This window comes from Aotus nancymaae, unplaced genomic scaffold, assembly GCF_030222135.1.
Source record: "Aotus nancymaae isolate 86718 unplaced genomic scaffold, 86718_ANA_hifiasm-v0.15.2.pri h1tg000018l, whole genome shotgun sequence".
Lineage (NCBI taxonomy): Eukaryota > Metazoa > Chordata > Mammalia > Primates > Aotidae > Aotus > Aotus nancymaae.
In genome coordinates this window covers 6,397,194-6,417,658 of record NW_026988430.1, presented here as the reverse complement: position 1 = coordinate 6,417,658, position 20,465 = coordinate 6,397,194, and the positions used below count along the sequence as shown (strand labels likewise).

At 40.3% G+C, this 20,465-nt stretch overlaps 2 protein-coding genes across 13 annotated transcripts in view; one reads left to right on the top strand and one right to left on the bottom strand.

The window, feature by feature from the left end:
• Positions 1–20,465, top strand: part of LOC110568042 (COP9 signalosome complex subunit 3-like) — a 108,243-nt gene that overhangs the window by 44,342 nt on the left and 43,436 nt on the right. Inside the window, exons 10-11 of one of the 10 annotated variants that reach the window (XM_064378187.1) lie at positions 13,668–13,785; positions 19,630–19,797. The exons of 6 other annotated variants lie outside the window; for them this stretch is intronic. In XM_064378187.1, coding sequence (XP_064234257.1) covers positions 13,668–13,785; positions 19,630–19,700 — 189 coding nt within the window. In that variant the 3' untranslated portion in view covers positions 19,701–19,797. Of the gene's footprint in view, positions 1–13,667; positions 13,786–19,629; positions 19,798–20,465 lie in introns of those variants that run through there. 3 more of the 10 variants (XM_064378186.1, XM_064378190.1, XM_064378189.1) reach the window with 3 other exon arrangements.
• Positions 1–20,465, bottom strand: part of LOC135275723 (leucine-rich repeat-containing protein 37A3-like) — a 36,928-nt gene that overhangs the window by 15,175 nt on the left and 1,288 nt on the right. Inside the window, exons 2-6 of one of the 3 annotated variants that reach the window (XM_064378176.1) lie at positions 18,483–18,554; positions 14,372–14,443; positions 11,350–11,421; positions 10,002–10,082; positions 153–224 (exon numbers count right to left, since the gene is read on the bottom strand). In XM_064378176.1, coding sequence (XP_064234246.1) covers positions 153–224; positions 10,002–10,082; positions 11,350–11,421; positions 14,372–14,443; positions 18,483–18,554 — 369 coding nt within the window. The remainder of the gene's footprint in view (positions 1–152; positions 225–10,001; positions 10,083–11,349; positions 11,422–14,371; positions 14,444–18,482; positions 18,555–20,465) is intronic. The other 2 variants (XM_064378178.1, XM_064378177.1) reach the window with 2 other exon arrangements.

The window sequence follows — 20,465 nt, the reverse complement described above, 5'->3', positions numbered from 1 at the left end:
ATCCTTTTCTTTGCCAATAACTTTTTTTTCAATAACCCAGTTAAATTTAAATTATCACTTTTTAGCCTAAATGCAAAATACTTAATCATTGATGAAAAACTTAAAAAGAGCATAAATCATTTCATGACTCATGAGAGTACTGTAATACTTACAGATATTTTAATGCTGGCAATTTAAACAAATATGGATCTTCAACAGTTGTCAGAGGATTGCGATTGAGAATTCTGAAAAGAACAAGGAATTAAAATTACCTGCATTTTCAATGTATGAAACTGCATGAAAAGCTTATATTCATTTTTTGGTATGGAACGTGTAGGTAAAAAAAAATCACTTTCTATTTTTACCCAATAAATCACCATTAGACTCCATAAAGCACTATTCCTCTGGGAACTACCTAGGTCTCTAGAAGATAAAGCAGAGGAGAGAAAGAGGGGAACAAATAGAAAAACCAAAAAATGGAAAACAAAGAAAAAATATGCCACAGAACTTTTCAGGTCAAAAACCCCAGAAGTGACAATGCTAGTAGGAAGCCCTGACTCTGTAGGAAACAGTTTCTAGTGTCCTCCATGGCTGGATCTCAGCTCACTGCAACCTCCGCCTCCCACGTTCAAGTGATCCTCCTGCCTCCTGCCTCAGCCTCCTGAGTAGCTGGGATTACAGGTGCCCGCCACCATGCCCAGCTAACTTTTGTATTTTTAGTAGAGACAGGGTTTCACCATGTGGACCAGGCTGGTCTCGAACTCCTGACCTCAGGTAATCCACACACCTCGGCCTTTCAAAGTGTTAGGATTACAGGTGTGTTCCACTGTTCCTGGCCGCTTGTCTTATCTTTATAAAGTTAAAATTTATGGTTTAATTTGCACAGTTAAGAAAAAAAATAGGACCAATTCTTTTGCTTTAGAGCCAAAGAAAAAGGGATAAATCTAAGAGGAGGAACTGGTCAAAACCATACTCCTATCACATACTCCCACTTGTATTCTTGTATCACATCACAGCCTTTGCTACATTTCATGTAATCACTTGTCTACCTGTCAGTCTCCTGGACTATCAGCTCCTTAAGGGAAGACACCACACCTTATTGTCATTGTGATCCCTGTGCTGGGCACGATGTCTGAAATTTACTAGGCATTTAATAAATGTTTATTGAATAAACAAATGACATTTTGTTTATATGTCAATAAAAAGAATAAATTCATTTTGATGCAAATTTTTATTCCAAAATGCTGGAATCTATTTTCTTTTTAATTCTTTAAAGTGAATGAAAAAAAGAAAAGAAACAGGAAGAAATAAAAGAAAATCTGCCTTTAGGTTAACCCAAGAATCATCACCATACTTTTGCAGAAATTATAAAAATAATAATTACTACAACGAGTATCTATTGGGCTGCCAGGTATTAAATGATCGGCGCTTCACATTTAATCCTCACAATAACCTTATACGGTAGATATTATTATTGCCCTACTTTATAAATGAGGAAACTGAGGAACAGAGAGGTTACATAATTTGTCCTAGGTCACCAAGCTATTAAGAAGCAAAGCTGTAATTTGAACTCATGTGTTTAATCTGTATGAAGAAAGAGGGTTTACTTTAACCTTATGGGTTTTTTTAATTCTTTCTTTCTTCTTTCTTCATTTCCCCCCCACCCTCCTTCTTTCCCTTTCTTCCTTCCTTCCCTCCCTCCCTCTTTCTTTTTCTTTCTCTCTTTCATTCTTTCTTCCTTCCCTTCATTGCTTCTCCCTCCTTCTTTCCCTCCTTCCCACCTCTCCTTTTCTTTTATTTCTTCTTTCTTTCCTTCTTTCTTTGTTCCTTCTTTCCTTCTTTCTTTCCTTCATTTCCCTTCCTCCTTTCCCTTTCTTCCTTCCCTCCTTTCCTCCCTCCTTTCTTTCTTCCCTCTCACCACTGTTTTTTTCTTCCTCTTTCTTTTCCTCATTTCCCTCCTCCTTCTTTCCCTTTCTTCCTTCCCTTTCTTTTCTCTTTCTTTCCTTCCTTCCTTCTTTCATTTCCCTCCCTCCTTCTTTCTTTCCATTTTTCCTTCCCTCCTTCTCTCCCCTCCCTTCCTCTCCCTCCCTCCTTTCCTTTTCTTCCTTCCTCCCCTCTTCCTCCTTTTCTTTTCTTTCCTTTCCTTTTTCTTCCTTTCTTCTTTCTTTCTTTCTCTTTCCTTCCTTCCTTCTCTCCCTCCCTCCCTCTTTCTTTTTTCTTTTCTTTCCTTTCCCTCCTTCCCTCCCCCTTTCTTCTCTTTTTCTCTTTTTTTCTTTTTTCCTTTCTCTCTCTTTTCTTTTTCCCTTTCTCTCTTTCTTTTCTCTCCCCTTCCTCCTTTCCTTCCCTTCCCTCCCCTCCCCCCTTCCCTTCCTCCCTCCCTTCCCTCGATCTCCCTCTCCTCTTTCCAACAGGGTCTTGCTCTGTTGCCCAAGCTGGAGTGGTGTAATCTTGGCTCACTACAACCTCTACCTCCCAAGCTCTGGTAATCCTCCTTCCTCTGTCTTCCAAGTAGCTGGGACTATGGGTACATACCACCACACCTAGCTAATTTTTGTATTTTTAGTAGAGATGGGAGTTTCATCATGTTAGCCAGGCTGGTCTTGAACTCCTGATATCAGGTGATCTGCCTGCCTTGGCCTCCCAAAGTGCTGGTGTGAGCCACTGGGCCCAGCCTTAATTTTGAGAAGACTAAATACAGAAATGCCTTTAAATCTTCATCTACTCTGAGAAGGCCTCTATGAGAATTACAGTTTCTCACTAGCAGGGTGTGGTGGTGCGTGCCTGTAGTCCCAGCTATTCATGAGGCTGAGGCAGGAGAATTGCTTGAACCCAGGAGGCAGAGGTTGCAGTGAGCCGAGATTGAGCCACTGTACTCCAGTCTGGGTGATAGAGCAAAAAAAAAAAGAGAGAGAGAATTATAGTTTCCCTTTTTATTTCTTTTCCCTAATCATTTCCTATGATTAAATATTTAATTAGTCTACGGTCATTGAGACTTTTTTTTAAAGAAACACATTCTCACTCACTATGTTGCCCAGGCTGGCTAGCAGTGGCTATTCACAAGCCCGATCCCACTGCTGATCAGCATGGGAGTTCTGACTTCCTCCATTTCTGAACTGGGCTGAGACATCCCTTCTTAGGCAACCTGGCGGTCTCCTGTTCCTGGGAGGTCACCATACTGATGCTGAACTTAGTGCAGACACCCAATCAGCATAGCACACTACAGCCCAGAACTCCTGGACTCAAGGGATCCTTCTTCCTTTGCCTCTCAAGTATCTGGGACTACAGACATGTGGCCGGTGAGACTTTAGAAATTTAAAACCGTGTTGTAGGTGACATCAGTGAAAATGGTGGAATAGACACCCAAAAATTCATCCCTTCATAAAAGCAACAACAACCAAACAAATAGCCATAAAGGAGCAGTGTGAAGAATTAGAGGTGAGAACGACCCCCGGACCAACCAAAGCCCATGCGCCGCTGCATCCTGCGCCCAGCACCTACATCCCGCCTCCGTCGCCACCATACCCAAGAGAAAGGCTGAAGGGGATGCTAAAGGAGATAAAGCCAAGGTGAAGGACGAACCACAGAGAAGATCCGCGAGGTTGTCTGCTAAACCTGCTCCTCCAAAGCCAGAGCCAAGCCTAAAAAGGCCCCTGCAAACAAGGGAAAGAAGGTACCCAAGGGGAAAAAGTGAAAAGCTGATGCTGGCAATGAAGGGAATAACCTTGCAGAAAATGGAGATGCCAAAACAGACCAGGCACAGAAAGCCGAAGGTGCTGGAGATGCCAAGTGAAATGTGTGCATTTTTGATAACTGTGTACTTCTGTTGACTGTACAATTTGAAACACTATTTTTTATCAAGTTTTATAAAAATGCAGAATTTTGTTTTACTTTTTTTTTTTAAGCTATGTTGTTAGCACACAGAACACTTCACTGTTGTTTTGGGGGAAGGGGCATATGTCATTAATAGAATGCCTGCAAAGTTGGATTGATGTGGGGAAAACACCTTTCCCTTGGACTGATGTGGGGAAAACACCTTTCCCTTCTAGTTTTGAGAGACTTCCTCTTGGCTCCCAGGAGGAGGGATTCTCTGACTTTGACACACATGGACCCCTTGGCACACAAAATCCTTGTGGTATAGAAAAACAAATTCATTTTTATGTCCTCTTCTCCCTTTCCATCTTTCAGCATAGACTTAACTCCCTTAAGCCCAGACATCTTTTGGGACCTGACCCCCAGTCATTGGTTACCGGTGTGTCAGGCAATCTGGACTTGCCAGTGATGCCACTGAGATGGCACCTGTCAAAAGAGCAGTGGTTCAATTTCTAGATTGTGGATCTTCAGATAAATTCTGCCATTTTCATTTCACTTCCTGAAAGGCAGGGTCAGCTTGTGAAAAGTTGTTAAACAACATGCTAAATGTGAAATGTCAATCTTCACTCTAAACTTTCCCTGTTCGGAGCATCAGATGAAGACTTCATTGGGTTTTATAGTGGCTTTCTGATTTTTGGTGCTCCATCAAAGAAGGGAGTTTGAAAATTATTGTATACTGTTAATGATTGTCTGCCCATGTCCTGCCTGAAATACCATGATTGTTTATGGAAAGTATCTTTAATAAAGCTGGATACAGTTTGGCTTGGGGAAAAAAATGGCCAAAAAAATAGACCAGAATGAACTTTTTCAGAACTCTAGAAATGTAACCAAATTCTTGCAGCAACTCAAGGAGCATTTATTCAAGAATAATTTCTGCAAGAATAGGGAGATTTGTGTTAACTTGCCTTAGACCATTCCTCACTCTCTAGTTCAGTAGTTGCCTTGAAAAATAGCCCACATCCCCAACCAGCGCAAGCAGAATGGAGCTGGAGCTCCTTCAAAGCCTTATTCTCAGTGAACTGTCATTATGTCATCTGTCTGGTGGTTCCCGGGAAGACCTCACTTGAAAGGTTTGTCTTTATTTGACCAGAATGAAAACTGTCTAGTGCAAAGCCTCTCCACGGAGTATTTTTGGAAAACAAACAATTATGGAAAAGCGTTTTAACATGGCAACTGTATGAGGCAGTGGATAATAGTTGGGGGGAAAATCCTAATCAAAAAGCTTAATAGGAAACGCTGAGGAATAAGATGTCCACAGGAATTGGATATATCCTTGGGAAACTAGAAAACCATAAGACATTTTCCTGGGAATCTGGAATGTCAAGCACATGCATAGGGCGGGCTGTGAGCATGGGCAGGAAGGACCTGCTAAGTCCAGAAACTCTCACACCTGGTTGATGTTGAGGTTCTGCACTAGCAAGAAGTGAAAGCTAAGGTATAGCTGTAAACTGTCTGGCTGAGTGCTGAGGGTATGCCCCACCATGTACACAGAGCCCCTTGGCAAAAACTAGGAGAGACTTATCGGTTCCAAGAATTTAAGTAAATCTCCATTTAATCATTAGCTGATCAGTAAGCTAACCAATGAGAGACTTCAGTGGGCACACATGACAAATAATGTAAGACTTTACAGAATAAGTTAAATAAATGGCACTAAATAATAAATAGCAACTACTCTAACAAGCAGCAGTAACACCAAATCCCGGGAGCATGGATCTGATTTTCAGAATTGCTGCATTACATTATTTAAAATATTTAATTTTCAACAAAAATTTATGAAAGATGCAAGGAAACAAAGTATGGCCCATATACAGGGAGAAAAAAGAAGAAAGAAACAGAAATTGTCCCTGAGATAGCCCAGATATTAGACTTACTAGACAAAGTTTTTTAAAATTTTTGGTAGAGGTGGGGTCTTGCTAAGTTGCCCAAGCTGGTCTTGAACTCCTGGCCTCAGCCTCAGCCTCCCAAAGTGCTGGGATTATAGGTACAAACCACCATGCCTGGCCTACTAGACACAGATGTAATTCAGCTATTTAAAATATGTTCAAAGAGATAAGAGAAACCATTCAGTTCTATAGACTAGAGAACTAAAGGAAAGTATGAAAGCAATGTTCCATCAAATAGAGGATATCAGTAATGGGATAGAAACCACAAAAATGAGCCAAATAGAAATTCTAGAATTGAAAAGTATGGTAACTTAAATAGAAAAATCACTAGAGTTCTCGATGGCAGATTAGAGTAGGCTGAAGAAATAATTGGGAACTTGAAGGTCAATTGAGATTATCAAGTCTGAGGAAAAGAAATAAAAAAGAATGAATGAAAGTGAATAGAATCTCAAGAGACCTGTTTGTGGAACACAGCATCAAGCTTACTAACATACATATAATGAGAGTCCCAGAAGAAGAAAAATAGAAAAAATTAGAATATTTGAAGAAATAATGGCCCCAAACTTCCCAAACATGATGAAAAACAATCTGCATATTCAAGAAGCTCAAGGAACTACACGTAGGAAAACCTCAGGGATCCACATTTAAACATATTAAATCAAACTGACAGAAGCCAAAGACAGAAATATCTTGAAAGCAGCAGGAGAAAAGCAACTTATCACATACAAAGGATCCTCAATAAGATAATAGCTGATTTCTCACCAAAAACAATGGAGGTGCTGAGCACCGTTGCTCACACCTGTAACCCCAGCACTTTGGGAGGCTTGAGGCTCAAGAATTGCCTGCAGCCAGGAATTAGAAACCAGCACTGGCAATATAGTGAAACCCCATCTCTACAAAAAAAATTAAAAATAGCTGGGCATGGTGGTGCATGCCTGTAGTCCCAGCTACCCAGGTGGCTGAGATGAGAGGATTGCTTGAGCCTGGGAGGTGGAGGCTTCAGTGAGGTGAATGGCTGCACCACTGCACTCCAGCCTGTGTAACGGAGCAAGACCCTGTCTAAAAACAAAACAAAACAACCACACACAACAGTGGAGGACAAAAGGCAATGAAATGGCATATTCAAAGTGCTGAAGAAACTTCCATCAAGAATTCTATACTTGGCAAAACTACCTTTGAAAATGAAGAGAAATTAAGATGTTCTAGATAAATAAAAACTGAGAGACTTTGTTGCTAGAAGACCTGCCCTATGAGGAATACTAATGTGAATCCGCACAAAGAAATAAAAAGCACTGGCTGGGCACAGTGGCTCAGACTTGTAATCCCAGCACTTTGGGAAGCTGAGACTTGAGGATCACTTGAGGTCAGGAGTTTAAGACCAGCCTGACCAGCATGGTGAAACGCTGCCTCTACTAAAAATACAAAAACTAGCTGGGCATGGTGCTGTGTGCCTGCAGTCCCAACTACTCAGGAGGCTGAGGCACTAGAATCACTTGAACCTGGGAGGTGGAGGTTGCAGTGACTGTGCCACTGCACTCCAGCCTGGGCAACAGAGGGAGACTCTGTCTCAAGAAAAAGGAAAGAAAAAGATAATTGCATAATGCAATAATTATAAATCTAGGTGATGAACATAAAATGTATAAAGATGTAATGTGTGACAATAACAGTATAAAGGAGGGGGTGAGAGTGGAGCTTTAGAGAAGCAAAGTTTTGTGTACTATTAAAACAAAGTTGGTATTAGTTTGAACTACAATGTTATATAATTAAGAGTAGCTGAGACCACAGGCGTGCACCACTATACTCGACTAATTGTAAAAAGTTTTTTAGAGCTGGGATCTCACTATGTTGCCCAGGCTGGTCTCCAACTCCCAGCCTCAAGCAATCCTCCTTCCTTGGCCACCCAAAGTACTGGGATTATAGGGACACACCACTGCAACTGGCCACAAATATTTTGTTTTTTCAGTTTTCATTTTTTGAGACAGGGTTTCACTGTTTCCCAGGCTGGAGTGCAGTGGCACAATCATGGCTCACTGCAGCCTCAACCTCCCAGGCTCAAGTGATCATCCTGCCTTAGCCACCTGAGTAACTGTGACTATAGGCATGTGTCACGACATTCAGCTAATTTTTAAATTTTTTTGTAGGGATGAGGTCTCAGTATGTTGCCCAGGCTGGCCTTGAACTCCTGGGCTCAAGCAGTCCTCCCACCGCAGCCTCCCAAAGTGCTAGGATTACAGGCATGAGCCACTGCACTCAGCCCACAGATATTTCAAAAATCTCAAGTCAAGCACCTAAACTTCCACTGGAGGTAACTAGGAAAAAAAAAAAAAAAAAAAAGGTCTCGGCAAACTGAACCCAAAGCTAGGAAATAATAAATATTAGAGGAGAAATAAATGAAATCGGGAACAGAAAAACAACAGAGAAAATCAACATAGTTAAAGGTTGGTTCTTTGAAAATATCAACAAAACTGACAAACCTTTAGCTACACTGACCAAGAAAAAAATAGAGAACACTAAATTATTAAAATTAGGAATGAAAGAGGGGACACTACTACTGTTCTTACAGACATAAAAAGGATTATAATATGAATAAAAGGATTATATAAAATATATGCTAATAATTAGATAACCTGGATGAAATAGACACATTACCAGAAAGATACAAACTACTGAAACTGACTTAACAAACAGAAAATCTGAATAGACCTATGTCAAGTAAAGAGATTGAGGTAGTAATCAAAAAACTTCCCTCAAAGAAAAGCCGAAGACCAGACAGCTTCACTGGTGAATCTACCAAATATTTAAAGAAGAATTAACACCAATTCTTTTACCACAATTTTTGTTTTTAGTTAAAGTTCCCATTTATTGGATGGGTGAGGTGGCTCAAACCTGTAATCCCAGCACTTTGGGAGGCCGAGGCGGGCAGATCATCTGAGGTCAGGAGTTCAAGACCAGCCTGACCAACGTGGTGAAACCCCATCTCCGTTGGAGTCTTGTTCTGTTGCCCAGGATTGAGTGCAATGGTGTGACCTAGGCTCACTGCAATCTCCACCTCCCAGGTTCAAATGATTCTCCTGCCTCAGCTCCCCCGAGTACCTGGGATTACAGGCATCTGCCACCATGCCCTGCTAATTTTTGTATTTTTAGTAGAGATGGGGTTTCACCATGTTGGTCAGGCTGGTCTTGAACACCTGACCTCATGTGATCCACCCACCTTGGCTTCCCAAAATGCTGGGATTACAGGTGTGAACCACCACACCCAGCCTCCATCTATTTTTTAACTTTTATTTTAGGTTTAGGGGTACATGTGCAGGTTTGTCATATAGGTAAATTGTATGCCAGGGGGTTTGGTGTACAGATTATTTTGTCACCCAGGTAATAAGCATAGTACACAATAGGTAGTTTTTGATCCTCATCCTCCACACACCCTTCGCCCCCTAGTAGGCCCCGGTATCTGTTGTTCTTTTCTTTGTCCACATGTACTGAATGTTTAGCTTCCACTTACAAGTGAGAACATGCGGTATTTGGTTTTCTGTTCCTGTGATAGTTTGCTTAGGATAATGGCCTCTAGCTGCATCTACTTTGCTGCAAAGGACATGATCTCCTTTTTTTCTTTTTTTTTTTTTCTATGGCTCCACAGCTGGTCTTAAACTCCTGTGACCTCAGGTGATCCACCACCTCGGCCTCCCAAAGTGCTGGGATTACAGGTGTCAGCCACCATACCTGGCCCTATGCTTTGGATTTAACTTTGATTCCTGCTCATATGCACAGTTTCTAACTGCTTAAATGTCTGCAACATTTAGCTACAAGGAAGGAAGCTTAACACAAAGTCCTCCAGGGAGCAAAAAAACTGTGCCACCATGCCCAGCTGATTTTTTTGTATTTTTAGTAGGGATGGGGTTTCAGTATGTTGGCCAGGCTGGTCTTGAACTCCTGACCTCAGGTGATCTGCCTGCCTCTGCCTCCCAAAATGCAGGGATTACAGGCCTGAGCCCCCATGCCTGTCAACAAGGCTAATTTGAGGGTCATTTGTTTAATGCCTTTTCTTGTCCATGCCAAAGGTCAGAATTAGGAAAAGCAGAGCAAGTCATATATAAGCTATGTAAGGCTCTGGGCCTTTGTGCCTTAGTTTCCCCATTTGAGAAAAACGAATGGATCTTAAGACATACTTTTCAGAGTTTGTAATGGGCTTATACCCAGCTAACCAATAATTGTATGAGGTTTTCACATGTAAATAGTTGTTCACACGTATTCATTTTCTATTTCACTTACAAATTGTGTAAAAACTGCATTCCATGCCAGGCCTGAAATGTTCCAGAGTTCAGTTCTGTGAGTAAATTGCAACTAAGATTTCTACAAAAAAAAAGACACAAGCCAAAGGAAAAAAAAAATTATTTCAGAACATTTATCATTTGCCGTGATTCTAATTTATATAGGATGGACCATAACCTCAATCCTTTCTCTGTGCACTAAAGAAATCTCACTGTGGACGATACTAGCTTATGATTTATACTTTAGCATTGCACATGTGGTGCATTAGATACAAAACAGCGAATGCTCAGTAAATACTTGTGTTTAGTGATCTTTATTTCTCTAGAATAGGATTTCACAACTTCAGTGTCATTGACATTTTGGTCTATACAACTCTTTGCCACCAGGCTCGGTGGCTCAAGCCTTAATCCCAGCACTTTGGGAGGCCAAGGCGGGCGGATCACGAGGTCAGGAGTTTGAGACTAGCTTGACCAACATGGTGAAACCCCATCTCTACTAAACATACAAAAAATAAGCTGGGCATGGTGGTGGGTACCTGTAATCCCAGCTACTTGGTAGGCTGAGGCAGGAGAATCGCTTGAACCTGGGAGGTAGAGGCTGTGGTGAGCTGATAGCACACCACTGCATTCCAGCCTGGGCAACAAAGCGAGACTGTCTCAAAAAAAAACAAAACGAAACTCTTTGCTGTGGGGGTTTGTCTGTACTCTGGAGGATGTTTAGCAGCATCTCTGGTCTCTGCCCACCAGATGCCAGGAGCACACCCACAGTTTTGCCAACCAAAACTGTCTCCAGACATTGCCAAATGTCACCTGACTACAAAATCACACCAGTTGAGAACCACTGCTCTCTGATGATACACTATGATCTGTGTAATAATGTTCACACTAAGGGCCGGGTGCGGTGGCTCACGCCTGTAATCCCAGCACTTTGGGAGGCCAAGGCAGGTGGATCACAAGGTCAAGAGATCCAGACTATCCTGGTCAACATGGTGAAACCCCATCTCTACTAAAAATACAAAAAATTAGCTGAGCACGGTGGTGCGTGACTGTAATCTCAGCTACTCAGGAGGCTGAGGCAGGAGAATTGCCTGAACCCAGGAGGCAGAGGTTGCGGTGAGCCGAGATCACGCCATTGCACTCCAGCCTGGGTAACAAGAGTGAAACTCCATCGCAAAAAAAAAAAAAAAAGTTCACACTAATCTTTGCTATAGACAAAAAGAATTTGCATATAATTTTAGTTAACTTTCTACTGGTAAAATTTTAATCATATTTCAAAATGAATAGCAAAGATGTTTATAATTAAGTTTTATAAAAATTCCAAATGTAATCAAGTTTTATTTGTAACTTACAAAGACTGTAAAAATGGTAGTGATTCAAATGTGTATCTTCCAATAGACTGTATTTGATTGCAGGATAAATCTCTAGGAAAAGTAAAAGGAAAATATTGCCTTGATTAGTTATTAGATGTCAAATTAGTATGAATAAATAGCAAGAGTTTAGAATAGTATTGAATACACGGTTTTCATCTAAGCTCTAAACATTTGGACATGTATTTAAACTGCCCAGAGCTCCTAACCCTGCCTGTACCTCTCCTAGAGTCTTACCTTCATGGTTTTAATAAATAAAATATACAACTATAGATCTTGATAGACTTTAGGATTAATTATTCCTGAGAGCAGTAGACTTGATTAGATGCCCTTTTGTAGTCTCATCAAATCCTAGATTATGAGCTCAAAGTTTTTATCTCTACATATAGTTTCCAATATTAAAAGGAATAGTCTCACATTTATATACCTTCCTAGTTTAGGTCTGTTTTCCTAAGCCAGTTCAATATCAGAAGAAATAAGACATCCTTTCACATCATTTGGAAGGAAGTTAACCCTTTAACACATAGCTTTGAACTAATTCAAATCATATTAACAGAATTTCTATCATATTAATAGAAATTCATTTTTGGCTTTATATTGCTTTAATATTTCATGAAAGCAATTTCTTCAGTTATATAGTGATGGGGCAACAAAAACAACATGGAACTGGATTTTCATTTTTTGAATAAAAACAGGTATAGACAACACCCATCCTTGACTACAGTTGGCTCTCTTATTTTTATTGATTCCACTTGTCAGCTTGTCCCTCCCTCTTTACCTGGATGGTGTAATGTTGTCTGGTTGATGTCTCCATCTCTGGTCTCTCCCTTCCTAAACTACCCTATACACAGTCATCATATAAACTCTCCAGAAGTGGCTTGCAAGACCAGCATCTCCTGGGAAATTATTGAAGATGCTAATTCTTGGTCCCACTCTAGATGAACTGAATCAGCAACTATGAGGGTGGAGTCCAGAACTGAGTTCTAACACGCCCTCCCAGTGATTGTGAGGCTACCTTACAGCACTGCTGTGATAACACGGTTCCCCATCATGGCTCCTGAGCTTGGCATTCAAAGCCCTAGAAGATCTGGCTCCAATTTCCTACTCTCCCTCCTTATACTCGACAGGTACTCATGGCATTCCTCAAATACTTTCCTGTGTTTTAGCCTTCTCCCATTTTCCTTTTGCAAGTTTAGAATATTTTCCCCAAGATGTCTGTCCAATGTTACACAATGGCCCTTCAAAGTCCTATTCAAATGGCATTGTTCTAGTGACACCTTCTTGGGGCCAAATTGAAGTCATTTTCCCCCTCTTCTATGCTCCAGAAACAATTATCCCTCCTAGTGCCCACATTTATTTCTTCTTTTTTAATGTAGTTATTTTTCATCCCATTTCTTCTGAGCATAAACTCCTTGAAAGCATGGACTAGGTCTTGCTCATCTGCATTGCCCACCATGCTTAAAACTGACACATTTAGAAATAAAGCAAACTCAAATATTTTCAAAATAAATGGATAGCTGGGGGAGTGAGTAGTGCATAGAAGGAAAATGACTATTTTAAAGGAAATGTTGTTTTATTACTTTGTGGCCTCTGTAGCACTTTGGCATCCACTTGAGGGTCTTCATACCCACTTTCCTTAAGCCTTCTGCGTTTGAAAGAATCTGTTTGCAAAAGAGCATCACTAATGGGCTTAATAAGGATTAATGACATACACACCTCTGGACCATGGACAGAGGATAAGAATCAAGCTTTCATAGCAATGAACATAGTATCTTCTTATCTCTAAACAGACAGAAATACTATGCAGGTATCCCTTCCTTGGTAACAGGGTTGAGGAGATATTTATTTTGTAATTATTGAAGACTAAGGGGCATTTCTGATACACTTACTTAATGTAAACATTTGTAGCTATACCACTTAACCATCATTTTAAACATCTATTTTAATATAACAATTCCTAAAATGAAACCCTTAATACCAGTCTATTCTCTTGGTAGCTTAATATTCTGGATAATATTATTTATATAATTCAGCTGATTTTTTAGTATTTAAATGTTCATTTAATTCAGATTAAATTACCAAAAAATTCTAGATTGATGATGTTCAAATGAATGTGGGTGGTCTATATTTTCTTCTCTTTCAGGCAACAATGTGAAGTTAACTTTAATTCCTTTCATTCTACTAAGCCAACTTTCTCAAATCTTTTTTTGGAAAGGTCAGGTAGCAAATATTTTAGGCTTTGTGGGCCACATATGATCTCTGTTGCATATTTCTCTGTTTCTTTTCTGTTTCTTTCACAGTCCTTTAAAAATGCAAAAACCGACCGGATTCCGTGGCTTATGCCTGTAATCCCAGCACTTTTGGAGGCTGAGGCGGGAGATCATCATGAGGTCAGGAGATCAAGACCATCTGGCCAAGGTGGGTGGATCACGAGGTCAAGAGAGCCAGACCATCCTGGTCAACATGGTGAAACCCCGTCTCTACTAAAAATATGAAAAATTAGCTGGGCATGGTGGCGTGTGCCTGTAATCCCAGCTACTCAGGAGGCTGAGGCAGGAGAATTGCCTGAACCCAGGAGGCGGAGGTTGCAGTGAGCCGAGATCGCGCCATTGCACTCCAGCCTGGGTAACAAGATCGAAACTCCGTCTCAAAAAAAAAAAAAAAAAAAAAAGACCCTAGATTAGATTTGATCTCTTGGCTGTAGACTGAATATAAGAAGATGGTATGTGAACAGTTATAAAACAAGGATCATATGAGGGTCAATCACTGCTCAGATTCACCATGTGAATTTTTTTCTGTCTGTATTTGGTCTATATAATTTAAAAATTGAAAATGCATAGGAAGTAACTAATGCTAGAGATGGGCTAAGACCCTATATAAACTTACAGAATTAAAGAATTTTATTCCTGGAAGAAATCTTAGAGATTATCTAATTTGAACTCCTTATTCATTTTACAGATAATACAACTAAAAACTCATAAATAGGATTAACTAACTAACTTACAAATACTGGAGGGATAGCAGGCCTTCAAATGAATCCTTATGTAATTCAGTCAAATAATTTTCACTGAGAATTCTGCAAAATGAAAAAGGTATTTCTAGATTAAAATGCAAACTACAACTATTTGCTACACAGGACTATCTCCTATATGTGGAGGAAAGCTGGGTAATGGTAATTTCAAGATGGTATCTGCTCTACTTTCATTAAAACCTTTTCTTACATTTTCATTTTTGTGTCCATCTCTCTCCACCACCACACACACACATGCACGCACACACACACAAGCACACCCTACCCACTCTTCCCACCAAATTGTATATTCAATGCCTCCTCTCTAAATCACAAAGTCCCTATTAGACTCCAACTCTGGGTGGCACCAAGATCAGCAGAACCTCCATTTCCTCCTCTCTTTTCCCAAACCTTATTATGAAAGCCCCACATGGAACTATGTCAGGGCTGCAAGTGAAGCCATTCAACATTTTTCCCCATTAAAAAAATTTGAGAACTACAATATGCATAAAGTGCACATAATATAAATGTTGTTTATATTTAATTTAATTTCTGAGACACGGTCTCACTCTGTTGCCCAGACTAGTCTCAAACTCCTGGCTCAAGCGATCCTCCTGTCTCAGTCTCCCAAAGTGTTGTGATTGCAGATGTGAGCCACCTCACCTGGCCAAATATTCAGTTTAATAATTATAAAGCAGATACCCATGTAACATCGTTAGAAAAGATCACCGCTAGCATCCCAGAAGTCCCCAATGTGCCCCTTTCCAATCATAAACCTCTCTCTAATCCTTATAGGTAACCACTATCCTGACTTTTGTAATGATTTTCTTGCTTTTAAAATGTAGTTCTGGCCTAGCATGGTGGCTCACGCCTATCATTCCAGCACTTTGGGAAGTCAAGGTGGGTGAATCACCCGAGATCAGGAGTTCGAGACCAGCCTGGCCAATATGGTGAAACCCTGTCTCTACTAAAAATACAAAAATTAGCTGGGTGTGGTGGCGGGCACCTGTAATTCCAGCCACCCAGGAGGCTGAGGCAGGAGAATTGCTTAAACCTGGGAGGTGGAGGCTGGAGTGAGCTGAGATCGCACCATAGCACTCCAGCCTGGGTGACAAGAATGAAATTCTGTCTCAAAAAAAAATAAGAGATAAAATGTTGTTCTGGCTGGGCATGGTGGCTCACACTTGTAATTCCAGCACTTTGGGAGGCCAAGAAGGGAGGATTGCTTGAGCTCAGGAGTTCGAGACAAGTCTGAGTAATACAGCAGGACCTCCTCTCTAGAAAAATTTAAAAATTAGTTGGGCATGTTGGCATCACCTGTAGTCCCAGTTACTAGAGAGGTTCAGATGGGAGGACCACTTGAGCATGGGAGGTCCAGGCTGCAGTGAGCTGTGTTTGCACCACTGCAGACCCTGTCTCAAAAATAAATAAAATGAAATGAAATGAAATGTAGTTTTACCTATTATGTGTCAGTCATAAACAACATAGTTTAGTTTGCCTCTTGAACATTATATAAATGAAATCATATTATACATATTATTTTCTGTATCACTTCTTTCACTCAATAATCTGTTTGTACTTTTAAGATGTATGTTGCTGAGGCTGGTTCAAGACCTGTGTTGTGCTTCCAATAAGGTAGTCACTAGCTACATTTGGCTAGTGATAGTGGCTAATGCGACTGAGAACCGAATCTTTAATTTCAATCATTTTAATTATTTTTAAATTTAAAAGCTGACACTCAATTCAGTTGTTAGAAAATGCATGTTTGCAACACTTTGGGTATATGATGCTACTTTTTCAACTGCAAATTTTATGAAATCTAAATATAGATTAAGGTGTGGTTTTTTTTTTTTGTTTGTTTGTTTTTAAAGATGGGGTTTCACCATATTGGTCAGGCTTGTCTCAATCTCCTGACCTCAGATGATCCACCCACCTCAGCCTCCCAAAGTGCTGGGATTACAGATGTGAGTGTTTTCATTTTTGAGATGGAGTTTCGTTCATCAGCCAGGCTGGAGTCCAATGGTGCGATCTTGGCTCACTGCAACCTCCATCTCCTGGCTTCAAGCAATTCTTATACCTCAACCTCCCAAGTATCTGGGATTACAGGCACCCACCACCATGGCTGGCTAATTCTTGTATCTTGAGCAGAGATGAGATTTCACCATATTGGCCAGGCTGGTCACAAACTCCTGACCTCAGGTGATCCACCCACCTTGGCCACCCAAGGTGCTGGGATTACAGTTGTGAGCCACTGCGCTCAGCATGTTTTATTTTTAATTTAGAACTCACGTATGACTTGTCTACATAATATAATTACATTAGTTCAATGTAAGTTGAACTAATGATGTGACACACAAACTGTTGTGAAAAATGCCAGTTACTTCTAATGTAAGCATTTTTTCCAAAATCATTTATGTGTCTAAACTAATTCCTTCTATAAATCAGTAAGAAAATGATAAAAACAATTCAACAGGAAAATGAACAAAAGACAGAAAGCGCAGAGAAGAAACACACATGTTCAATAAACATATAAAGGTATTTAATTAAATTCATGAGTAATCAGAAAAACTCAAATTTAGATGGAATCCCTTTTATTCACCCATAACATCAACAAAAAGTTGGAGAATACCCAGTGGTGAAAAACTGTGGGGAAATGAATGCTGTCATATTCTACTGACAACAGAGTAAGTTGGCACAACATTTTTGAGGGCAATTACAATTTTATGTCTACATAGTCATAAATACCCCATACCCCAACAATTTCATTTCTAGATATTTATTCTACAGGAATAATTTCACATGTTCACAAAGAAGCATGTGCAGGGATTCCATTGCAGCAATGCACGTAACAAGAAAACTAAATGAAATCTAAACATTCATCAATTGGGGAATTATTAAATAAACTATGATGCATCCATACTATGGATTATGCAGGAGTTTAAATGAATGGGGTAACCCTCTAAGTACTGGGAAGGAAAGAAATCTAAGGCGTATCATGAAGTGAAAGAATCAAGTTACAAGATGTTACCACTTATGTAAAGAAAAAAGATTTAAAAAACCACACAACAAATGTATTTTGCTTTATGTAAATATGTATGTAGGTAATGGGAAAAAGTCTCGAGGAATACATACTAAATGCAGGGTAGTGTTACCTCAGGGATGAGGGAGTAGGGCACAAGGAGGGTTTTTGTTATATTTGTTATTTCATTTTTTTTTTTTTGAGACGGAGTTTCACTCTTGTTACCCAGGCTAGAGTGCAATGGCGCGATCTCGGCTCACTGCAACCTCCGCCTCCTGGGTTCAGGCAATTCTCCTGCCTGAAACTGTGATTCAGGGTAGCTGGGATTACAAGCACCCACCACCATGCCCAGCTAATTTTCTGTAGTTTGAGTAGAGACAGGGTTTCACCATGTTGACCAGGATGGTCTGGATCTCTTGACCTCATGATCCACCCGCCTCGGAGTCCCAAAGTGCTGGGATTACAGGTGTGAGCCACCGCGCCCGGCCCTGTTATTTCACTTTTATACATTAAAAATAAAATCATGGGCTGGGGATGGTGGCTCATGCCTGTAATACCAGCACTTTGGGAGGCCAAGGTGGGAAGATCACTTGAGCCCAGGAGTTCGAGACCAGCCTAAGCAGCATAGGGAGACCCTGTCTCTACAAAAAATACAAAATTAGGTGGGCATGCTGGGATGCACCTGTGGTCCCAGATACTTTGGAGGCTGAGGTGGGGGATCTCTTGAGCCTGGGAGGTGAAGGCTGCAGTGAGCCGTGATTGTGCCACTGCATTCCAGCCTGGGGAACAAAGTAAGACCTTGTCTCTGGGGAAAAAAAAAAAAAAAAAAAAGAGAGAGAGAGAGGCAAAAAAGGGAATATAATCATGTATTATTTGTATGCTAAAAAATTTAAATTGCCTCTTACTTTAAAGAGAGCTCACCAAATTTAATTCTAAAATAACCATAGGATTGCAATCAACAGAGGTTGATTTGGGGTATGGAGGGCAAATACCTTTTCTCAGAAGTACAGACCTCAAAATTCTGGACCAAGAAGGATCTTATAATGCAGTTAGTTTTTTTGTCATATTTGGAGAGAATATACTCACAGTTTCTCAGTCCAATGGTATGCCTTCCATACCTTTCCATCAATGTAAGAAATATTGTTTCTTTGGAAATTTCTGTGAAGAAACACAGTTTATATCCTTGAATAGGTAGGAAAAGAATGAACAGGATAAGTAAAAGAATCATGGCAACCTTGTCAGGGATATTCAGTTACAGAAAATAACACCTGCCTTCTAATTTCCAGAGCTATCAGCTTTCCAGTTTGTACAATTAATCAAAAAATAATGTGGGGCCACTGGCACAAATGATGAGGTGTCTCCCAAAGCTTAACTTCCTATCCATCCAATCTTTTAGACAGATGATGCCAGTTAATTACTTTGAATGTAACTATTTTATCCAAAAGCAATTATGTGTCTAAACAACTCCTTCTACAAATCAATACAAAAATGGTAAATAATTCAACAGAAAATGGGCAAAAGCTTATCATTATCAACAAATAAGAAGAAAGAAACCCTATGCCAGGTAACACCAAGGCTTTGGCCCAGAGCCCTCTGCTGAAACATCCTAGGATTTTTCTTTCCACTTCTATTACAACCGATCTGATTTAGCCCCTTCACACTTTACTCCTAGGTTTTGCCAGACCTTTCTATTTTGTCTCCCTGAATTAAGGTTTCTCCTCTAGGGCACTCTACGTATGGATTCTAAAATAATCCTTTGCATGTCTACACTTGAACATAAAGCAAAAAACAAAATAAAACAATCTTCCTGTTTTAATCATTTAATCTCTCTTGCTTGGAAACTTTCAATGGCTTTCCATATCTCACTGTGTAACTTTCAAACTCCTATAGCTGATAATCAAGGTTTTACAAAATCATATCTTCATTGTTCCTTCATGTGATTCTGTGCAGCGAGATTGGTCTACTAAATTCCAACCATACCTGTAGCCACGCCTTTGCCTAGACTATACTCCCATTTTTTTTTTCTATTTAACAAATTATAGCTACTCTTTAAGACCCAAGTAAAGTTTTAACTTATCCGTGTAGCTTTCCCTGACCTCCACACCTCAAGGATCACAGATCCTGGTAAATTCTAGCACTGCTGTTCTGTATTATCTTTTAGTACTTAATTATATGTACCTCCCTTTTTATGCCTATTCTCTCTCTTCCTTCCTATCATTTTCATGTTCTGGAGACGGTAGCATACTTGGCCCTGGGTTGGACACAAAACGAGTGCTACATATAGAAAGCCGGGGACAAAGATGAGTTCCGGACAAAACTAAAGGACTGAGTAATCATGTTAACAACCAACACTCCTACATATGCTAGGCACCGATGCAAGTGTTTCATGTATTCACTCACCTAAATTTTGCAACAATCCTGTGAAATGGTAACTACAATAATCTCCAGTTTAAAGATGAGGAAGGGCCGGGTGTGGTGGCTCACGCCTGTAATCCAAGCACTTTGGAGGCCAAGGCGGGTGGATCACCTGAGGTCGGGAGTTTAAGACCAGCCTGACCAACATGGTGAAACCCCGTCTTTAAAATAAAATAAAATAAAATAAAATAAAATAAATAAAGATGAGGAAACTGAATCACAGAGCAGAATAACTTGCTCTGGGTCACCAAGCTAATAAATGACAGACCTCGGTTTAAACCCAGGCAGCCTGGCTCCAGAATCAACTCTTAATCACTTAGAGCATCATCACTGACATGGGGAGAGGGACAGGCTGCTGTAAAGAGGGTGAAGTGAAAATGGGAGGAGAGCAGCGGTTAAGCAATGATGTGATGAGGCTAAATAAAAATGGATAAGGAAACAAGTAAGGGTTAAAGACTAGAGTAAAAGTAAAAGACTGGAGAAGGGGCCTAACAGTAAAGGAGAATGAGGAGAAGGAAAAGTGGACAAGCAAAGGTGAAAGCAGAAAGTCAGCTGTCAGTATGGTCTGGGGAGATAAAGAAGGCCCAGGAAGGCCTCCAGGAAAAGCCTGCCATGTCAGGCAGGACACAGAGGACAATGGAGGAAAGGTGATAC